This window comes from Oncorhynchus kisutch, linkage group LG2, assembly GCF_002021735.2.
Source record: "Oncorhynchus kisutch isolate 150728-3 linkage group LG2, Okis_V2, whole genome shotgun sequence".
NCBI classification, from domain to species: Eukaryota; Metazoa; Chordata; class Actinopteri; order Salmoniformes; family Salmonidae; genus Oncorhynchus; species Oncorhynchus kisutch.
In genome coordinates, this window is record NC_034175.2 from 44,050,449 (window position 1) to 44,073,188 (window position 22,740).

General features: G+C 43.5%; 2 protein-coding genes across 5 annotated transcripts; both read right to left on the minus strand.

Annotated features, from left to right (window-relative positions):
* Positions 1 to 424: 424 nt before the first annotated feature.
* On the minus strand, positions 425 to 15,348 carry atf2 (activating transcription factor 2). Of its 2 annotated transcripts, none has more exons than XM_020455652.2 (12): positions 15,175 to 15,348; positions 14,319 to 14,388; positions 14,132 to 14,228; positions 13,925 to 14,043; positions 13,696 to 13,824; positions 12,752 to 12,930; positions 12,279 to 12,390; positions 11,095 to 11,181; positions 8,715 to 8,918; positions 8,277 to 8,474; positions 5,254 to 5,359; positions 425 to 2,379 (listed from the first exon to the last, which is right to left on the minus strand). In XM_020455652.2, the coding sequence occupies exons 2-12, from the start codon at positions 14,364 to 14,366 to the stop codon at positions 2,159 to 2,161; spliced, it is 1,500 nt and encodes a 499-aa protein (XP_020311241.1). In that variant the 5' UTR covers positions 14,367 to 14,388; positions 15,175 to 15,348; the 3' UTR covers positions 425 to 2,158. The 2 variants fall into 2 exon arrangements, with proteins under 2 accessions (XP_020311241.1, XP_020311249.1); XM_020455660.2 differs by lacking the exon at positions 15,175 to 15,348 and adding an exon at positions 14,942 to 15,135.
* An 883-nt stretch (positions 15,349 to 16,231) lies between these two features.
* On the minus strand, positions 16,232 to 20,331 carry LOC109866819 (ATP synthase F(0) complex subunit C3, mitochondrial-like). 3 transcript variants are annotated; one of them, XM_020455671.2, is made up of 5 exons: positions 20,241 to 20,331; positions 19,962 to 20,056; positions 17,268 to 17,342; positions 16,959 to 17,149; positions 16,232 to 16,830 (listed from the first exon to the last, which is right to left on the minus strand). In XM_020455671.2, exons 2-5 carry the CDS (start codon positions 19,998 to 20,000, stop codon positions 16,716 to 16,718), a joined length of 420 nt encoding a protein of 139 aa, XP_020311260.1. In that variant the 5' UTR covers positions 20,001 to 20,056; positions 20,241 to 20,331; the 3' UTR covers positions 16,232 to 16,715. The 3 variants fall into 3 exon arrangements, with proteins under 3 accessions (XP_020311260.1, XP_031651122.1, XP_020311267.1); XM_031795262.1 differs by having other exon boundaries at positions 20,211 to 20,269; XM_020455678.2 differs by having other exon boundaries at positions 20,163 to 20,269.
* Between the last annotated feature and the right edge of the window lie 2,409 nt (positions 20,332 to 22,740).

Below are 22,740 nucleotides of genomic sequence, written 5' to 3' on the forward strand. Positions count from 1 at the left end.
ATATCGCGTGGCTGTGTGCTCAATGTTATACACCTGTCAGCAACAGATGTGGCTGAAATAGCAGAATACACTAATTTGAAGGGGTGTCCACATACTTATATATAGTGTATATCCATGGTTACCTGCTTGACATTTCTGCCTGTCACATCTCCAACGGTGCCAGTAGACAAGAAGCTACATGGTCATCGGGCCAGGGGCCAAAACTCCTCAATGTTCTGCTCATTGTGCCGGTACATTTTCTGGTGGCGGAGCAGTGGCAGGGACTCCTTGCCACACCCTTACAACTGGCCTTCCTTTAGATGTTAGCTCTTTATTCCCCTACTAATTCCCTTCATCCTCGGCCACAAGTTGCCCTTTTCTGCCTCTTACACCAGCTCTTTGGTTGCCTCCCTAGATAATAAAATACAAATCCAGGAGGCAAAAATGGATTTAAAGAGATAAAAGATTTATTACGTCTTATTCATTTAGGATACTGTACTTTATACATAACTTTCACAAGTTACAAGTTTACTGTCAACACAATATCACACCCGTTTAAGCAGCTAAGCCAGGGTAAAATAATTGACAAAACCTTTCATAAACTTAAAACCAGCTAGTTATAACTCAAGGTGAAACATGTTCAATGTTAACTTATTTGACTGAGACATTATTAAATATCAGTTTAATTCTCTCAGAGAATTATTGAAATCATGCTGAGAGCACATAAGTGACAGTACAAAAAAAAACAGTTAAATTAAAAAGGAACAAATGAGGTCTGAAACAAAATGTAGTAGTGTCTCGTTAAACTACACAGTAGTAAGCCAATACATTTTAAGAGAAAAGGCAATTTGATACAAAATAATAATTGTATGATTTGCCAACTACAACTATTTTCTAAAACGTCACTAGCTTTAAAAGCAGTATAAGATCAACATATACACATACAGCATTGATTCCTCATTAAGTTTCTGGCGCAGTGTGACTATTAGTGTTTTCAAAGTTATTGTACTACTATGCAAGGCAAACAGAGCCTTCGTTTTAGGTTGGAGGCCAGTAAAGGTTCCTCAAGTTGATATTTATTTAATACAAATGAAACTTATTAGGACTCTAACACATGTTTTTAAAAAGTATGACATCTGGAAAAACCACAATGTGTCAGTAATGATGTTATTTACAATGTTTCCTAAAAATGTCATATTCTTAAGTAACATGAATATTTCCTCAAGGGTTCAGAGTCAAACATCAAAGCAATGGACAAGTCACTTAGTAAGCAGAAACATTATTCAGAAGAAACAGATCTCCTATACCAAGAAATTACGTACATGGAAACACTCATAATCAATCTGTGTGATAAAATTAATGGCACATGGTTGAGTCAACATGTTTATGTAATGTAAAATGTACTGCAATCCTACAATCACTGGTTCATGAAACAATCAAACTACAAATGGAATGTTGGTCAAAGAACGCACATAGAATTTGACCCAAGCTCCTATTTTACAAGTGCAGGCAACTCTGAACATTTAAACCACATCATGCTACCGGCAGACGTAGCCAAACTAAATCACTCACATAAACGTTGTCAGTTCAAATCTGATTCAACCGTTGAAGTTTTGTAACGAGACAGGTATTAAAATCTACCTTAAAAAGCTGCCAGTACATCTTATTGGAACAATCAAAAACACTAAAAAGTTAAACCCTTCATCTGTTATGTGCAAAATGAAAAAGGCAAAACAATTAAAGTGTCTGCTCCTTACGTCTTCTCACCATCAAATAAGGATATAAAAGGCCATTAAAAACAAATACATTCCAAGTGAGCCACAACACACTTTGGTAAGGTCTCATTGACAATGCACTGATTCAAATCATTACAACTTCAAAGTTCACAGAGGTCCAAAACAAAAAGGACATGTGTACAGTTAAATAAATAAATCAGAATGACTAGAAAACAAGGTGGAAATAAGACAATCATTTCAATCTTCGAACCATTCGGAAAAGGGCCTTCTTTTGCATCTTAACCAATTTCCAACAAACCATTACATTCCAAGAAAATCGAAAGAAACAGAAACCAAACAATGAGCAAAGACAGTATAGTCCAAACCGAAGCTGAGTGAGAGTTCCTTTCCCCTACAGAGGCAGCAGCGAGGCTGGGCCACTGCCTGCGGTGCGGTGGGGCTGATCAGCTTCCTGAGGGCTGAGTCTGGATGGTGGACAGGGCAGCGCCACGCTGTGCCTGGTCATCCTCTGTGCTCTGGTCTGCTGTGGCAGGGGCGGAGGCAGCAGGGGTCATGGAGGAGGAGCTGACTCCGTTGGAGGTGCTGACGGAGCTGTGCTGGATAGCCTCGTTCTGGGGGCTGCCTGGGACTGACATCTCCTCACAGCTGTCTTCCTTCTCAGATGCTGCAAACACACACACACACACACACACAAACAGTAAAAAAAAGGCCTGTTGCGGCTTTATGGTTCGATCATCACCTGTTTTAATACAGTACATTATTGCAGCAAAAGTGCTTGTTAAAGTAGACGACTCACTTCAACAAAATGCAGCCTATATTCATTGCACTATGATCATATTCCAAAATAGGATCAGGAGTAACCTCTGTTGGCCAATCTATTTAGGACTAATATGTATATCCTAGGACATTTTGTTAATACTACTTACTGTTTTTTCTGCTCTTAATTAAAGTTCAGTTACAATGTCAATTTAAACCAACATCATAAGGGGACATTACATTCTGGGGCATGTGGCAGTGTTTCCCACTCCTCACTGCGTTCTCATTTGTTTTTTGCTACCTTGCCAACTACTGCAGCGACAGATGATTACAGCACCTGATTTTAATGACGCTCACACTGGAGAGTATGCAAGATTTGGAGTCGAAATGCCACCAGCTGTTAGGCAGTTGCATTGAATTAATTGGATCCTGATGAGAAAAAAAAAATCCTCTCTCATGCTCCGACTCAAAGGAATGAGGAGGACCACTATGATAATTAATATAGCTAATGATATGAAGTCAGTTGAAATGGCACTAAGTAATTAACGATTGGGCTTGGTATTTGAGAATGTGAGACACAGACTCCATAATAAGAGAAGTTTGCAATAAAATTGCATTTAAAAAGGCCCTGTGTGTGTGTGTGTGTGTGTGTGGGGCTCCCTTGGCGTTCGCATTGATCAGACTTTGATCAGGTGATTTAGTGCAGGTGAATGTCAAAGCACCGTAAATCGCTCTGCCATTTCTCCCTGCATAAGGTCGATCCCCTTGTAAATCAACCTTTTTGTTCCATATTCCAGTGTGTATTATTACTCTTAATGGCATTAAGCACAGGAGCGGAAGGCGAGAGTAGACTGCTGATATATTATCATATGCAGCTTTACTAGCTACCCAGAGCAGCCTTCACCATAAGCAGATGGACAGCTCGGTGTGCCAAGAGGAAGCATGGTCTGGCTTGTTTGTAGGGCAGGCTGGGTAATATCCTCCCACCTGCTGTAGCAGTGTGCCTGGGCTGGATGAGGAAACATGTTACCAGACAGGGATGGAGGATGCTGGGGGCCTGGGGGACCACTGGTATTGGGGAGGGTAAGGACTGGGAGAAAACACAGAGTAGCTGAAAAGACCTCTGCGCTGAGGCAACACCATGATGGAATCTTTACATGATCTGCCTTATGTTGTCACAGTATTGACAGTATGTAAAACATCAACTGACCATGTAATTTCAGATACGTGAGGGTAGCCACCATTAATTGGATATTTGAGTGATATAAAATAAACGCCTCACAGTAGTCCGACTGACAACTTTACCAGAACGATGTCAAGCTCTTTCCAAACGCCTAATATCTGATGAAGCAAGCTAAATGACACGTTGTTTGCTTTATAGCTAGGATCAGGCTACCCCTCAAGTACAGTATATGAAAACTACTTGATCAATTGATGTTCACTGATTGCTGTAAAACTCTGATGATAGAGCTAAAAATGTGGAATAATCAGAAATGTGTAGTTTTGACTGCGCTCTTCAAGGAGGTGATATTAAAATCAAATAGTTAGTTCTACATGTATTTACCAATCCATTGAAAATGGTTTTAGCAGAGCTGGGGAGACTCCCAGCAGCCAACTCGAACGCTATCATAACGTTTTATTGTTAACGGTACGGTAGAGGCTTGTATCATCTAACTCAACCTCACCTTTCAACAACAGAATGCTTCCGTAAAGTAATGGGATCACTAGATGAGGCTATATTTCTCCATGGTATCAACTAGCTGCAAGCGATCAGCCTTCGCTGAGGTCTAAGATAGGAAGAATCCTCAACAATATGTGAGAAAGATGACCCAATTCATCTGCAAATGGTAGTCAAAACAATCCAGACAACCAAATGAGCACAGTCTGTGACAGGCCAATATAGCCTGGGAGTCATCAGTCCTATAATATGCATGAGGCGTGTCAGCGGCAGTGCTATGGTTAACAATAGGGATGTGGAATGAACAGTGGCGCTCGGTGACCGCGGCACCTCTCATCGAGAAAACGCCGCAGTCTTGTCAAGCTCTCCGCTATAATGGACTCATTTTGGAGGCAATCATTGTCAATACAAGTCAGCGGCAGACTCCTGAGCACTGCCGAGACGTGGCTATGCGTACACGTTCTGCATATTGGCCCATCTAAAGAGAGATGGTGAGTTATGAGCACAAAGCTGAGCTGACAAAAATCTAGAGAGGCAAAGGGGGCTGAAATGGTGGAAATTAAAAACTATAGCCTGTTCTTACAAAAGTGCTTACACAGTGACTGGCGAAACCTGGCAGCCATTAAGTTTTACAATGAGCACCTGAGGAACAGGCACTTCTGGGCAAAGTGAGTCAACCATCGCCTCCCAGACAGCCGTTCTACTGACAACAGCAAATTGAAACTAAGAGGCTGCATAAGGCAGACACTATGCACAGATTTGCACATTTCAAAAGGCATCATTAAAGAATAAAAAGCTAAAGACTGATGCCTTTATTCTGCATTTAGGTTTCCATAATGGTGCAGGTGAATCACATTTAAAACAATATGACTTGAAATGACAGCTCAAAACAGATGACTTGCAGGAGACAAAAAGGCACATGAATAGACAAACGTCTCTGAAGTTTTTCCAAAACCAGAAAATGGCCTAATGTGTCCATAGCTCTGGAGGTGTCGGGGCTAGGCGATGAGCGAGACGTGTCCCTCTGGCGAGAGGTTAGCAGGGCTCGTTTTTGGATGTATTTGCAGGGCGGCCTGGGGCTGAGGATAATGGAACATAACTCACTGTGATAGGCAGATTTCTTCTGCATGGCGGTTACAGGGCAATCTTTATGAGCCAGAAGAAGCTGCTTCAGCCGAGCCACTTCATTTCTCAGCAGGGTGACTTCACTCTGCCAGAGAGGAGGGAAACAGACAAAACACACATTCACTCCATAAAATGGAGACTTGACTGACTGCCACATACTTCCAAACAGATACCCGAGTCTGATAACCATCTGTATTGTATGCATCTCTGATTGAAACATACTATATTTAGTGCTAAACCTTCACCATCCTCCATCCCATGAGGAGCATGACCTGTCAAACCATCGGCCATCAACGACTGTCTCTGTGGGGGGCTGTGATGTGCTAGAAAAACCTTTGTTAACATCACAACACTTGCTAAATCCACCTCAATCAGTGTAGACGAAGGGGAGGAGACAGGTTAAATATAGAGTTTTAAACCTTGAGACAATTGAGACATGGGTTGTGTATGTGTGGCATTCAGAGGATGAATGGGCAAGACAAAATATGTAACTGCCTTTGAACGGGGTATGGTAGTAGGTGCCAGGTCCAGCATACACACATTCCACAGTTATAAAAACAGCCAGGTTTGTGAGGAGACTTTAGCTACTATTTTCTCAGTACCCAAAACCATTAGGATTTTATTTGACAAAGGGATAACCACAAGTAATTTCTCTCTCATTGTCTGTCTGTATGAGAGGCCTATATGACCGTTACATTACTGCAGAAATACTCCTCCCCCACCCATCCCATGAAGAAGAACAGACACAGGGAAAGGTAGCTAACTGGATAATGGATGGCAAGGTGAATAAAGTATGATGCACTTTTTCAATTATGTTGCTCCTTGCGCTATAATTACGGCTCTTTACTGGCACCCGACCAACACATTTGTCAGAGGTGAGCTCTTCCGATTGTCAGCACAACTTTGTGGATTCTGCTGAGATTTACACTCCCGTGTCATTACAGTCCCCATGGGAGCTGGGGATTCTGCATGCAGTAAAGAGAGGCCACATTACGCTGAAGGTGACTTTCACTGGAATTAGAGCAGCCGGAGGCCCACAGAACACCCTATGGCAGATTTAGACTCTTTCTGTTCTCCTTTTTTAAAACTTTTTTTTTAACGGACTATGGCAGCTTAATCTATTAGTCTGAAAGCGGCCAATTTATGTGAATCCAGATTATGGATTTACATGACGTGAGACAGATTTAAACAGCTGGTAGAGCCCTTACACATCTCTACCACACCACGCTCACTACGCAACCATCTCTCATTACAGATAAACAACCTAGTTACCACTGCTGCTTTGTGAAGACGCTCATCCTCTCCTCCTCCAGGTATTCCCTGTTGATTATTATTATTTGTGCCCTGGTCCTATAAGAGCTCTGTCACCTCCCACGAGCCGGGTTGTGACAAAAACTCACACTCATTCTTATGTTTACTAAATCGTATAGTGTGTGTGGTAGGCTTACAATGACATTTTTTTTTTTAACTACATTTGAGAGTGCGCTGACCCTGGTGCTAGAGGGGGTACGCAGCTGGAGGTGGAATGCTTGAAGGGGTGCGGGCGTATAAAAAGTTTGGGAACCACTGGTTTGGATCAACCCTCCAGTGCAGGTGCAGCTCACAGAGAGAGATCTTTTAGCATGGCTACAGGGAATAGAAGTTATGGTATTGATAGATGTTGGGTGGCCCCAACAGGCAGTGTTTAGCGAATACTTTGATTAATCTAGCTACCGTATTCCGAATACCATTAAGACCATAGATTGTTGGTATGACGTGGAGGAATCTAGCCTGGTATGGACTACACAACCAGACTGTTTGTTATTGTTACTACTGCATTGGTGGAACAACTAAACACCCAGGTCTGATGAGGTGCACTATTACAACCAGGATGTTAAACCCCGAAAAAAACATAAATGGCTGCATTCCTCATCCAATTAATATGCATCATGTTGTCATACAGTAGGATAAAGCATGGCGGCCTGAAGAAGTTTAACTTGTTTCTAAGTTTGTGAATTAATAGAATGGGAGCAAATGGTCCTTTCCTTCCTGACTCGGAGGCCGGGAGCCCTGTGGGTTGCTGCCTGCTCTGACACCTCATTAAAAAAAGCCCGTTAAGGATGATGTTATAGTAATCGTGCATCATTAGGGCCCACTCCGCTGATCAGTTGGGCCAATGTGTCAGCACGGGAGTTAGAACTAAAACCGCACCGCTGATTAATGCCTTCATATAAAAGAACACTTTCATTCTGTGACATTCAATTTTCGCCCGCGACTTATTCCGTTCCTCATAGTTAACAGTGGTGCTCTCTGCGACCCTGTCCTTCCTCAGTCCCTCTCTCCGTTCCTCCACCTTCATCTGCTTGTGTTCATTTAACCCTTAGCAGGCACACCGACGACGATCAAGGGTGACAATCGGTTATTGTAACGGAAATTCATCACAATTCCCCCCTCCATTTCATTTCCCCTTTCCCGCATTCTCTTCCCCCCCTCAACCCCCCCCCCCCCCCCCTCCCCTCCCCTCCCCTCAACCCCCCCATGTCTTACTTTGCCTCCATGGACAAAGAAGACAGCAAGCAAATAAAACAGCACATCTCATTTAATTGTGTGGAACGCCAATGTGCCGCACCCCGAATCACACTTATCAACAGAGACAACAGTCACATGAACTGTAGAGAACTTGTCAGCGTCAGATCCTAATTGCTTTCTGCAAAATGAAGGTTCAAAAAGACACCTTTCCCTGAGAGATTTTAGAGGCCATCCAGTAAACTGCTGAGACAGAAGCGAGGACACGCTTGTGTGCGGCTGACATCTGGAGGATACAGCTTTATTGACAGGGATGTATCGGAGAATGGGGGGGCTCGCACGCCGCCCGCTGTCACACCGCAACTCCTCTTAATAGGCTTTAATGACTTCATCACCGCACAAGGGGAAAAAGAAAATGCACGCACACAGTAGAATCCCTCATACCTGATGCAATAAGCAGTTACTAAATGGCAGACTGAGCCAAGGTGTGCATATACCTGTAGTTGTCCGTTCATAGAGTTGAGGTCCTCAGCCTTCTTCTCCAGCGAAGACACCCAGACCTTCCTCTTCTGTCTGCAGCGGGACGCCGCAGCTCGGTTGCGTTCCAGGAACTTACGCCTCTTCTCGTCCGGGTCCTCGCTGGTGGCTCTGCGCCGCCGGCCCCCTGTGTGCTGGGCAGGGTGCGCCTTAGTCGCCTGGCATGGAGAACAGAATGCGCGGCACAAATTCATCAGAACCAACCTATCAAGCTCTATAACACATAGGCTATAAACATGTATTTCATGGCTAATGTAATGTTCATCATAATCACTAGTTAGGGTATTAGGGTAATAATATATTAATACCCTTAAAAAAAGGTACTTCAATGGTTAGTTGTGGAATAGCCAAATTTAGGCATAGCGCCCGCTGGTGGCCAGTTGTGGTAGTGTACTCACAGGCGTCTCAGTGGTGGAGGTGGCAGGCTGCTGGAGGGTCTGGGGGCAGGGTTCCTCAGGCGGGGCCAGGGGAGGGTCAGGAGACAGAGATGGGGAAGGGACCAGCGCCGGGGCTGCATTGTGGGTCACAGCACTGCTCTGGACATCACCAGAATCTCCATTGGTTACCTGAGGAGGTTGCTGGCTTAGTACTGCCTTCAGCTTCTAGGGGAAGAAAACAACACAAGAGCACATGAGCCTTGAGACAACACCTCTCTGCAATGTAGGGATGTTCCGTTTGAGTTGAAAGTCATGAACATAGTCTTTGTGTAGACCAATGAGATAAAAAAAACAAGGAGTTGCAAAAGACGAAACCAAAACACTATATCCTGTATGATGGGAAATTAGACATCAAAACAAAGACTTCCTCCAGTAATGTTACATAGGAAATCTAATAGCTGTCACGGCCAATATCCTATTCCCCTGATGAGCTGGGGATGTCAACTTGTCAGGGGAAGCTTTGCCTCTTGGGTGTGTTTATAACATAGTGCCCCCCCCCCCATCTAGAGCGCCCAACCCCCTTCTCTGTCCCTGGGCATCTGTCAGACAAGCCATAAAACTAGCTAACAAAGTCACCAGGAACACAGACATCTACAGTGCGTTAAAGAGACAAAACAACTATCTTATAGGCGATCCTCCTAACAAAAGACATATACAACTACATCCTTCTAATCTACATGTAGCTAGTCATACGACATACCGGGGAATTAAATCACATGCCAAATCCATATTTGTAATTGTTTTCATGTTTTACATGAAAATCTACGCAACACACTTCACCCGTCCTGCATCTCGATAAAGGTGACAGACAGTAATTTAAAGCCCAAATACTCCACCATCAAACAGTGAGTAAACAAGCTGAAGGTGAATGAGCCATCTCAACCCGTAACAAAGTGAGTGGGAATACATTTACATGGGAGAACAGAGGAGCACATTATTCTAACAACTACCTTTTTGCCAGACCAATCTATCTACCAAATTAGTTTATCGTGTAATACCCTTCCAGAAGCTCTTCTGGCAGAAACAAGATATTATTCTCCTGGAATGGCCCATAGAAGGAGGGAGAAGCCAGTCAGATTCATATTTCATTTCTGCCACAGAAACCTCATCAGTGTAATAACCCTCCATCTCATGGGTGTTATTCAACCATCTGCTGCTGTATTACTTATCTTTATTTTGCAACTAATTAACAGCATAATCTTCTAAATTCAGCAAGTTAATTATCATTATTGTGGTCTTTGCAGCATCATCAGTCCTTGTAAAGCGCCGTCTCCGCGCCCCCGGAGAGCAGGGTGGGTGGGGGGCTGGCTGGGCGGGGGGCTGTTTTCTTGACGTGGGCTCATTAGGTGTTTGCTGATGAGCTGAGTGTGGTGGTGGTGGTGGGCGTGGGGGGGGGGGGGGGGCACCGGGAGTGGGGGGTTCGCAGGTCAGCCAGGATTCTGCTGAACAAAAGGTTCCAAGCAGGGTGAGGCTGACTTAATGTGCCTCTCCGAGCCCATGCCAAGATGCCCCCCGGTTGGCCTCGGCGACGGCGTGTTGAGCACAACGCTATCTCTGCGTTTGTCATCCCTGCGCCCTGCGAACCCAATAAACCACCCCTCACCCACCTTAAAGTCCCCCCCCCCCCTTGTAAAGCTTTACCTGTTAATTTTCAGAGGTGCGGCGTGCTGTGAGCATTTACAGGTTCTGTGATACGTGCTTCATCACCGTGCCAATGATCTACCCAACAACGGTCCATATCTCTGCCCTTCAACAGTCACTACTAACACAAAGGGCCAGAGGCTGGAGACACTGCTCATCCACCCTGGTTGAGGCATTAAAAGGGATACTTTGGGTATTTTGAGTCCGATGAACTCGTAGATACCATTTTCATGTCTCTGTGTCTAGTATGAAGGAAGTAAAGTTTTTTTTGTGAGCCAATGCTAACTACAATGCCTGGAAGTCTATGGGTATCTGCTAACATGCTGGTATCCACAAGACTCTGGGGAAGTAGATAAAGGGCGTCATTGCCCAAATCCCAAAGTATCTCTTTAAGCCAGGTCACGGTCATACACCATTCACTAGCATCTGTAACACATACTCAACTTTAATGACAATTTATATCAAAAACAAACTGCTAACATCATTGCAAAACACTTGTTTCTAGTTCCCTCTTCTGGTTAAAGCAAGGAACTACATACAGTACAGACATAGTACCTACAGTATTGGCATGAACTACTATTGTACATAATCCAAATGTAACATTACTTTGTGGATCAATTTGACATTGTTTGGGGGAATTTCAGGCATGCACATATGTACAGAACCCTTGACGGTATGTGTATTGAGACAAAGACATTACCAGCTTAGCTTCTGATTGGACGGCTTGAGGCGAGGGCGGTCCAGGGATCCCAGGGACGTTAGGCACTACGGTGACGGGTCTGACAAGCTGACAGCACAGACACACACAGAGAGACCAGCACAAGGAGAATTAGTCTCTCCCAGTGAGAGGCAGGCAGCCCCCTCCCCTCCCAATATGTGCGCACACACACATACACACAGAGAGAGAGAGCGCCGTACGCTCAGAGTTTTCCTCATATCTCAGCCTCATTAGGCTGGATGGCCTGTTATTTTGTGGAGGCAGCGCCACATGGAGATGCACCATGTACGCTAATGAGCTCCTGCCTGCCTGTGTGGAAAGCATATGGACAGAAGGGCTAAGCACAGGAGAGGGATGGAGGGAGAGACGAGCTGGAAGGCCAGAGCCGGGTCTCCTCTACCGTCTCCTCACAACGAGACGGATGGAAAAGGAGAGAGAGGAGGAGAGGAAAGGGGATGAAGGGAGGAGGGGAGAGGAGACCCAGCAGTGGGATCTCTTCCTTTCCTCGTCAGTGGCTCCCCACAGACTGGGAGAACGGAGGTCTTTTCCCCGCTGCGCCGCCATCAGGAGATAATCATCTGCTGCTCAGTGTTCCACACAGACAATCAGGGCCAGAGAGAACAAGACAGGGACCCTGTCTGTCTATCGTCACCAGCCACACGTCGCTCTGGGGGAACTAGGGACAGGGAGATTTCTATAGGGCCTACGATATGGCTAGATTAGCTAATGTCCTTAACAGACACTGAAGCATAATATCCAGGGGTGGCATATTAATTGATTGCAACACATCCAGTCTGCCAGAAGTCAAGTGTGGTGATTCAAATTGTACAAGGACAAATGGCAGTGAGGCACCCTGGACTGGAACATACAACCGTTTGGCCTACTCACTGTCTTTGCCAAGGTGACATACAGCTGCTCTCTTCTAAGGCCCATTAGTTCCCCCATCGTCCCCTGCCTGTCCAACGCATGCCAAAGACACTAGTGCCAAAGTAGTAAATAGTGAGCCTGTTCTAGGGGCTGACTACATGGCATTAACTAATCACTGGAACATGGATTTAGGTCTAGTTAAAATGGGCCTGAGCGAATGTGCAGCACACTGTAAATCCATGCATTTAAAATACACATTGGAACTCCATAAAGCAACGAGCTTGACATGCGATACTTACAGGAATTGCGGTTGGGATATGTACACTAGATGCGATGGTTGCTGGGATTGCGACGGGCATGGTTTGTCCATTAGGCAGCTGAAAGAGTACAGGAAAAGTTCCAGAGACTGGACTGGAGGGGAGAGAGGAGACTATGGGTTACACAACAACCAGCAAAAGAATGTCTAGTCATGTTATGTATTAAATTATTTATCATTTAAGAAAGTTATCATACACTTCACACTACAACAAAGAAACACAAAACAGACACTCAAAGGAACATAAGGTAACGTAAAATGGACAGCAGAACTTTGTGGATTTGTACTCGTACGATATGGTACCAGTATGGGTCACTGACAACAAACCAAAGAGCATACTTTTCAATGAACCATCTTACCACAAAATGCAAAACCATAAAGACACAAAACACAATTACAACAAATAAATTAAAAGAAAAAACACGCAAAAATAATTAACATTTTTTAGTTACTTACACTATTGGTCTATTAGAGGATGGGACTTGGGTAATTACAGAGCTAGATGTTGGCGATGGGAGAGCTTGCTGTATAACAACACTAGCGTCTGAGGTTGCTAGGAGTACATTTGGGACTTGGAGGGATGCAGGATGGACTATAGTAGAGGTTGGCAGTGAGGTCGGCTGCAAAGATACCTCCTGAAAACACCATACGAGACCTTAGCTGCATTAAAACCTTCAATGACAACCATTCTGTAGATTTCAACCACGAAATAATGCCCTAGTTGTGTGTCATTCTTATAGTACAGATTAAAAGATGGATTGATTAATAACTGCTAATAGACAAGGATCTGATGTACAAAATATAAAAAGGGATTTATTTATCCAAATATTTTTTTGCAGTTCTGGTACTACTGTGTACTATTTTGGGGAAACAGTGAAACTATCAACCAAAGCACTGCAAAAGGGAATCAGTGTTTCAGTGATCCCAGTAAGAGCTGTTAGTCTATGATGAAAATATTCAAAGATGCTGCAAATGAGCATATGAGGGTAAACCTTATCCTTAGATGGCAAAATAGTCAAAACAGTAGTTTAACTCTGTTACATTGGGTGGTCATTTGAGGGTAATTCACTCTGAGCTTATTGCAATGTTGTTGAGCAACATCTCTGATAAGCCATCCATTAGAGTTCATGGACAATGTATTAGCACAATTATGACACCACATCTGAAAAGTTAGTCTATAATGGTAGAAAATACAAATACTTCTTCAGCAATCCGAGTATTGTCCAACCTTCAGTGAACACTTTTCAACAATGAATCAAACTGTTTGGGTTGAATATAACCCTGGCTGTTCAAGTGGTGAGACAATAGTTGTTAATGTCCAAAAGTAAAGATTTAGAATTGCCCTACATATCAACTGATTCACCAGGATATCAATGTATGAAGTATACCAAATCCTTTACCTTATCGTCACTTGTTGTAGATTCCGGATGGGGCAGAGGGCTGCCCCGATGTGCCTCCACAGCCGAGTGGTCCTCAATTTTACTTTGTATGATCATTGGTGTGGCAAGAGGCGACAGATCCAAGGGCATCTGCATGTCAGAAACAAATATCAACAGATCAGATCTGGAGCAACCTGTACTACCAAGTCAGCCTTAGCTTTGATAGCACCACTGGATAGTAATTACTCACCTTTTTGAGGTCATCCTCAGTAGCTTTTTTGAAGTCATGCTCAAATGGACTGGTAAGCTCATTGAAGAGTCCCACTTCCTCACAATTCTTCAGAAAGCGTGTAGGTGTTGGTGTTTGGTCTGCAACACAAGACAGGGTCTCTCTCTCATACCACTTGAATGAATACTAACATTTAGTCATTTAATTGTGGGCTGTTGTAGTGCTTACCAGCAACGATGACACTGTTGTCCCTTGCTGGACCAAACTTGAGTGTCATCTCATGTTTATGTTTGTGGACAGCCAAGTGGTCTTCGTTTGTAAATCGCTATGGAATGATGAAAATGTATAATTTACAGATATAACACTTTTCAAATATAACCAACAAAGACAAACCAAATGGACTATAAAAACATACCTGACCACACCCAGGAGCAGGACATAAGAAAGGTTTGTCATCACTCATATTCAGGAACTCCTTTTATACCCTGGAATGCAAAATTCAAATCATGATTTTCACTGTTGTAGGTAGAATGTCCCAGATCAATGATCATCACCTTTATAGGAGGCTCGGTCAAATATTGTATCTGCTTTAGGACTTTGTGTGGGGACAAAGCTTATTGATAGCAACTTGGCAACTGTCCCTTGTAAATGTATGGTATTTCTCTGAGTCAGAAGAAAGAGTGAGAGACATTGCTGGTCACATAGACAGAGGATATCCATCAAAATGAATAGTGGAAACTCGAAATATGACAGATGACACAACTGTATATTTAGCAAGATAGCTAAAGCATCACTAGCTAGCTAGGTAACGTTAGTTGGGTAACCTACAGCAGCAGTAGCTAGCTATTATGAAACTGACAATGCAATATTTCTGGCTAGCTTTAATTCAGCTAGCGTTGTCCTTATTTAGAAGACAAACATATTAAATGCAACAATTTAGCCACAACATTAGACGCAAACCTTGCAATTTAAATTGTTCACAAATTCAGCACAAGCTAACAAAACAATACGGGTGGTTTTGTTTACACAGCCCCTCACCATCATCAAGCTACCAAGCCCTATCCATCCACACCGCCCATTTAGGCAGGGTAGCATCTGCAAGCATCTCACCGTGGCCATATTAGCTCTGTTTATAACTGCTAATACAGACAGGATCTGCATTCATCACAGACCAATCATTTTTATTCAAGCTTATATCCCCACGAATGCCAAGAAATCGTTACAAGGGCGATATTTTTGTGTACAATCACTGTCAGTTCTTGGACACTTACCCACGGGCTCAACCCTTGATATCAAAATCCCACGTCTGTACAACGGTCTCGCGAGAGCAGCATATTTTCCGTACACGTCACTTACTTCCGACACACCACAGCCACAGAAAAGCAGTCTGCCACCCGCCAGCAATAATATAGAAGTGCAGAGAAATCAGGTCACAATATACTATTTAAATTATATATTTTACTTCAAAGCTAGTCATGAGATGCTGTTATAATGCAAACAGAGATGTGGTGAATACAACAAATGTGCTGGGACAATGCCACATCCCCAATGCAAAAAAAAGAAGCACAGTAGCAGACACAAAATTGTCCAGAATATTATAGCATCCAATCTTGAAAAGTTCTTGAGTAAGGGAACAATCCATAACGGAGTCCAGATGAACAAGGCAGGGTCTTCTGTCTTTGGTAGAACAAACAACTCTGCTTGAAAGCAGTGGGAGGTGGATCCCACCAGAACAGAGAAGGATAAGAAGCATCCTAAATACCCCCAAGGATGGGGAAAGCCAGGTGATGAGTGAATGGTATTACCATCTGTGGGATGGAGAAATTAACTCCACTGGAAGGCAGGTATACACACCATGGTCTTGTTCAGAGCACAAAATAGTAAAACCTCTCAAACACAAAGTGTATTTTTGCTAAACACGTTCAGGTAGTACCATCCTTAGTTTTTAAATGTTTTCTGTTCCCTGGGTCTTAAACTGGATGACATCCGGGAGCTTGGGTATGAAGGGTGACCATCTCCAGAAAACACATGCAGATTCCTTTTACATTATCTTTGTGATCTATTATGGCATTTTTGTGAGAACGTAACCATCGCATCAAATACATTACAGATCCAATTTCCTCCAGGCCCATTCAATTTGACAATGTACCTCTAGTGTTCTTAGGCGCATTGAAAGGCTCTAAACTCTATCACTACGGGATAAATCAACTTTATGCAAGCTTAGCATGAACCAAACTGTAATAGAGTTAAGGGCAATCATGTCATGATCTCCCTGCTGAACACGTTCATGCAGAGAACGTCCAAAATAATCTGGACCAGTGACCACTATTTAGCACAATCATGTGGTCTAGATTTATTTAATTCCATTTACAAGAGCAAGTGCCCACTTGCTGCCTACTTACAGAATGCTATTGACCTGCACTTGAACCAACGACAACATAAATGTGGACCCACAGAAGCAAACACATGATGCACTGAAAATGGCAAATGCACCAGACTGATTTACATTACGTCTAAGCAGTTCCTTTGTATAATCCCACGTTGACATTCAATAGAAGCTAGTTGGCGTCTTGATTGTGGTGAAACATGATTCCTTACATAGAAAACATACTGCCATATGTCAACTAGTCAAATACATGCATTTTAATTATGCAATTTCTTACATTTTTTACAATACATGTTTCTGTTATTTTGAGAGTGTCGGACAGACTTGAAAATGTACATTTCCATGACACCAACACAGAACAATTTTGGTTGCCACAATAAAATATGTAGTCACATCTGTAATACAGTTTCTATAGACAGATTTTTTTTACATAGCAAACAAGATTAAGAAAGCAACCATCAAACAGAATAGGCCCATAGCTTCAGACAGGGCGAATCCCAGGATAGCGTAGGAGAAGAGCTGCTGCTTCAATGATGGGTTCCTGCGGAAAAGAACAAGACAAACCATTATCAGACCATTTCATGTCAAATCTGTTGGAAATCATAATTTTTCTGAAAGCTGACATTGACAAGCACAGATCTAGTACTCAGTTTGTAGCAGTGGACTTACCTGGCATATCCAATGATGAGACTGCCGAACACTGTTCCAATTCCAGCACCAGATCCAGCCACTCCGACGGTGGCGGCTCCAGCACCAATGAATTTGGCAGCGGTATCAATGTCCCTGCTCACAGCACTGGTCTGGAAGCCTCTGAGAGCTACCTGGGTGAAGGGGCTCTGTGGCATGAGGGCTACGTTTCTCTGAAAAACAAACACCTCCTTAGTGATGGGAAAAGAACTCCAACATCAATAACTATTAAAGGGATTGACAAGCTTTGGAAGAGCATAAGGCCCCGCACTACAAGAAGATGTTTTTCACCTCTGTATTGACCTCAGGCCTGGACAGCATAGAGGCAGACAGGGGTCTGTAAAGAGCCCGGGAGCCAGCACGGACCTGCACCAGGAACAAGCACAAAACAAGAAAGAAACATTCTGCTTGAGAGCCTACACACAAGTGTTTCCCCTCTGTCAAAGGCAGCGCAAGTGTTTCCCCTCTGTCAAAGGCAGCGCAAGTGTTTCCCCTCTGTCAAAGGCAGCGCAAGTGTTTCCCCTCTGTCAAAGGCAGCGCAAGTGTTTCCCCTCTGTCAAAGGCAGCGCAAGTGTTTCCCCTCTGTCAAAGGCAGCGCAAGTGTTTCCCCTCTGTCAAAGGCAGCGCAAGTGTTTCCCCTCTGTCAAAGGCAGCGCAAGTGTTTCCCCTCTGTCAAAGGCAGCGCAAGTGTTTCCCCTCTGTCAAAGGCAGCGCAAGTGTTTCCCCTCTGTCAAAGGCAGCGCAAGTGTTTCCCCTCTGTCAAAGGCAGCGCAAGTGTTTCCCCTCTGTCAAAGGCAGCACAAGTGTTTCCCCTCTGTCAAAGGCAGCACAAGTGTTTCCCCTCTGTCAAAGGCAGCACAAGTGTTTCCCCTCTGTCAAAGGCAGCACAAGTGTTTCCCCTCTGTCAAAGGCAGCACAAGTGTTTCCCCTCTGTCAAAGGCAGCACAAGTGTTTCCCCTCTGTCAAAGGCAGCACAAGTGTTTCCCCTCTGTCAAAGGCAGCACAAGTGTTTCCCCTCTGTCAAAGGCAGCACAAGTGTTTCCCCTCTGTCAAAGGCAGCACAAGTGTTTCCCCTCTGTCAAAGGCAGCACAAGTGTTTCCCCTCTGTCAACGGCAGCACAAGTGTTTCCCCTCTGTCAACGGCAGCACAAGTGTTTCCCCTCTGTCAACGGCAGCACAAGTGTTTCCCCTCTGTCAACGGCAGCACAAGTGTTTCCCCTCTGTCAACGGCAGCACAAGTGTTTCCCCTCTGTCAACGGCAGCACAAGTGTTTCCCCTCTGTCAACGGCAGCACAAGTGTTTCCCCTCTGTCAAAGGCAGCACAAGTGTTTCCCCTCTGTCAAAGGCAGCACAAGTGTTTCCCCTCTGTCAAAGGCAGCACAAGTGTTTCCCCTCTGTCAAAGGCAGCACAAGTGTTTCCCCTCTGTCAAAGGCAGCACAAGTGTTTCCCCTCTGTCAAAGGCAGCACAAGTGTTTCCCCTCTGTCAAAGGCAGCACAAGTGTTTCCCCTCTGTCAAAGGCAGCACAAGTGTTTCCCCTCTGTCAAAGGCAGCACAAGTGTTTCCCCTCTGTCAAAGGCAGCACAAGTGTTTCCCCTCTGTCAAAGGCAGCACAAGTGTTTCCCCTCTGTCAAAGGCAGCACAAGTGTTTCCCCTCTGTCAAAGGCAGCACAAGTGTTTCCCCTCTGTCAAAGGCAGCACAAGTGTTTCCCCTCTGTCAAAGGCAGCACAAGTGTTTCCCCTCTGTCAAAGGCAGCACAAGTGTTTCCCCTCTGTCAAAGGCAGCACAAGTGTTTCCCCTCTGTCAAAGGCAGCACAAGTGTTTCCCCTCTGTCAAAGGCAGCACAAGTGTTTCCCCTCTGTCAAAGGCAGCACAAGTGTTTCCCTCTGTCAAAGGCAGCACAAGTGTTTCCCTCTGTCAAAGGCAGCACAAGTGTTTCCCTCTGTCAAAGGCAGCACAAGTGTTTCCCTCTGTCAAAGGCAGCACAAGTGTTTCCCTCTGTCAAAGGCAGCACAAGTGTTTCCCTCTGTCAAAGGCAGCACAAGTGTTTCCCTCTGTCAAAGGCAGCACAAGTGTTTCCCTCTGTCAAAGGCAGTACAAGTGTTTCCCTCTGTCAAAGGCAGTACAAGTGTTTCCCTCTGTCAAAGGCAGTACAAGTGTTTCCCTCTGTCAAAGGCAGCAAAAGTGCACCATGGGCCGTGGGAGGCACCTTGACAAAGTTAGCCACTGTCATTGAAGTGGTCAAATGTCAGAGCCGTACAACTGCATTCCCATTAAATCATCAAAATGCATTTTCAACCAGGATACATGTAATATTCTTTCCTCAACACTACTGGATACAAGCCTACATTTAAAACCTTTTTTTTTTTTTACTCATTTTACCAGCTGAGTGCACTTAGCACAAGCTAGTGTCATGCCTTTAACAGTTATCGTACCAGTAAAAGTAGCTATAACCTGTTATCCATGTTGTAGCTAGGTTTCACCCTGAACCTGAAATATTTGTAGCCAAACATGACCTTGGGCAAATAGCCCCTAACACACATAAAAGGGAATAAGAGAGCTCAACAAAATAAGTCACTAGTTAGCGTTAGGTAGCTACTGATGGCTCTCTTAAGCACCCAAGTCTAAGTGTCATGTTGACCTTATTCATAACTACCTAGGCTATAGCTAACAGGCTACCTAGCTAGCTCCTAGGCCGGGTCTAGTCTCAGATGTGCACAAATCGCTAACGTTAGTTAGGAAACTAAAATAAGAGCCTCTCACTTAATCAAAGAAGCTACTTCTATCATGCAAAACTTGGAGAGATAATGGCATTTCATTGCAACTATCGTTAGCTTAATAGCTACCTAGTTAGCTAATACCCTTGTCAGGCAGCTCTATTCAAGTTCAACACAGGCCCATACGAATACAGCGGAGAATGAGTTCAGATGTAATAAAACACTGGTTTAATCAGATTGAGTAAAACATACAAATAAAAATACTCACCAGAGCCGGCGTGGAGACGAACTTTGCACAGGCGTACATGATCAATTTAGTCTGTTTTAACCTGGTCGGTCAAATTTGATTGAAGCCGGGTCTTTCTGCAGAGACAACACAAATATAAGGTCAATAGGTTTTAAAATGCACGATGCTGAAAATAATGACAGTCCAATGCACACAATAGTCTGTACAATATGCACCCCTCACTTGTGTTGTGCTAGGTGTTGTTTTAAAGAAGGATGAAAAAGGATTTACAATGGACAATGCCTAACATATCCCTCTTACCGACTGTAGAAGGTCGAACCACAGTAGAGAAGTGCGCACGCGCATATCGGTGTTTATAGATTCCCGGATGAAGATTTTGGGACAACGGAAGGTCATTTCACTATAACTTTATTAAACCAGTTCAACGTTTGAATTAAACCTAAAGAAACCATGAATGAAACCCTGTACAGTAATTTTCAGTGACAAAGATTTTTCTAGATAATTGACCATGGAAATCCATCAGAGCTCCGTGAATAGTACGTACATTACGTAGGACTTTTATGTATACCCTTTTTAATAGGTCAGACCTATTGCCTGCAGTATTATCTCAACACCAAAACATTCTAAAGAAATAGCACAAACAAGCAGGGGAAGAATCAACTTATTTTCTTCAGAATGTCTGGCTTAAAGAATATCAGCATTAGACAAAAATATGATTGAATGGTTGATATTGACAGAACTAAGCAATCAATGATTGGATTATTTAAGCCTATTTTTATTTAGCTGTACAGTATATGCTGAATTAGGCAACAGGCAATTGGCAACAATTCAATACACGTTGTTGTGCACATTATGGCCTGCCTAGTGGCTCATCTTGAGCATCATCGTCATAGGCCAGGAATGCATGTATTGTATTCATTAATTAATTCATCCATGAATTAATTAAGTAATTAATTCATCATGAAATCAAAATCATATTTTGATGTACATATAAAGTCATATACTATTTCTCCCCTGTTATACAACTCATTGAGTAGACAGTGCCTTCAACATTTCACCTAGGCCTATTCTTTCCCAGTGCATCTGTTGAGGTGTGAATTTAACACTACCCAGAGGGGACGTCCCAGGGCCCTGTCTAGGCATCTCTCTGCTTGGAAGTGTAGCTGCACACCAGGAGGATTTGTAATGTTGATGAATGGCTCGCCAGCAGCTGGGGCTGGAAGGTAAAGGTAATGAGGATGGGGATCGAGCCCCTCTTTGCTGCCGTAAGACTGCTCTAAGGGAGGAATCCCCCACTGGTTTGTCAGGTATGATCTTTGCGGGTGCACAGGGGGTTGAAGTCACAGCCTCTAGATCTCATGAGCACAATGTAGAATCAGTCCTACTAATGTAGCACATAAACCTCCAACGCCCTATGGAAATGAATGAATCAACAGTCACTGAAGGATCCATTTCATTTTTCATCTCACTGAAGAGCACAGATGAAATAAGAATACCTTTATTTATGCAGAGTACAGTAGCACTGAGCTGGAGTGCATCTTGATCAACCAAAGATATAATTCTATAATTGCATTTAGATACATACTGGTATATTTAACACACAATGTAAGTAGTGGAATAATGGAAACTGTTTAATGGGACATAGGTCAATTTTTTGTTCCAATCAATTGATCAACCTGAAATGTAGCTATGTTGACAATCATATCATGTTACATGTCATGTCCATAGCTAGTTTCAAGTATTTCTATTTATAGGGATTTTACATCACCATTATTACAGAATGTATCACAGTGTCATGCACCATATTGTTACATATTAATTAAAAAGTCCATGTCCTATGGGCCCAGTGGAGAAAAAAAATATCCTTCTCTTGATTCCGCCTGTCAGATAGGATTAAATCCATATAAATAGATTGAACGGATGAATCATTGCCTTGAATGGGGAGTCCTGCTTTATTCATTCTATTTTTAGCCATTTAATCCTATACCCGATAGGAAAAATTTAGATAGATAACTTTTGAAAAACTAGGCCCAGGTTACACAAAATAACCAGTCCCCTGTGCTTTTCCTGAGCGCAGTCAGTGGGATTAAATTCCAGCAGAGGGTGCAATTGAGGCTAATGTGATGGCTGTGACCATCGCCTTTGTTGTCAGCAGGGTCGAGGACTTTGGTTAACTACAGGAATGTCATAGGCTTACTGTTCTTCTCACAGTTTTGCGGTCATCATTTTTGACATGACCATATCCACTGAGTGAATTTTATATTCCATATTCCAAGTGTATTTAATTTATTCTTAAATGATACATATGGTATTTACAGGTAACTGACAAAATAAAGGAAACACCAACATAAAGTGTCTTAATAGGGAGTTGGGCCACCGCGACCCGCCAGAACAGCTTCAATGCGCCTTGGCATAGATTCTACCAGTGACACCATTCTTCCACAATAAATTCCATGATTTAGTGTTTTGTTGATAGTGGTGGTGGAAAACACAGTCTCAGGCAACCGTTCAATTGGGTAGAGATCTGGTGACTGAGACGGCCATGGCATATGGATTACATCGTTTTCATGCTCATCTAACCACTCAGTGACCACTAGTGCCCCGTGGATGGGGGCATTGTCATCCTATGGGGGCATAGCCATGGTAGCCAAAATAATGGCCTGCCCAGCATGACCCTAAGCATGACGGGACATTAATTGCTTTATTAACTCAGGAACCACACCTGTGTGGAAGCACCTGCTTTCAATATATTCTGAACAAAAAATATAAAAGCAACATGCTAAAATTTCAAAGATTTTAC

Coding starts and splice junctions, on each gene's coding strand:
- atf2 (XM_020455652.2), bottom strand. CDS start 14,366: ATGAGTGATGACAAACCTTTCTTATGTCCTGCTCCTGGGTGTGGTCAG. Junction 8,919..11,094: donor TCCAATCAGAAGCTAAGCTG/GTAATGTCTTTG, acceptor TTCTTCCCCTAG/AAGCTGAAGGCAGTACTAAG. Junction 2,380..5,253: donor GAAGAAATCTGCCTATCACA/GTGAGTTATGTT, acceptor GTGTGTTTGCAG/CATCTGAGAAGGAAGACAGC.
- LOC109866819 (XM_020455671.2), bottom strand. CDS start 20,000: ATGTACGCCTGTGCAAAGTTCGTCTCCACGCCGGCTCTG. Junction 17,150..17,267: donor GGCCTGAGGTCAATACAGAG/GTGAAAAACATC, acceptor TTTGTTTTTCAG/AGAAACGTAGCCCTCATGCC. Junction 16,831..16,958: donor CTCATCATTGGATATGCCAG/GTAAGTCCACTG, acceptor TCTTTTCCGCAG/GAACCCATCATTGAAGCAGC.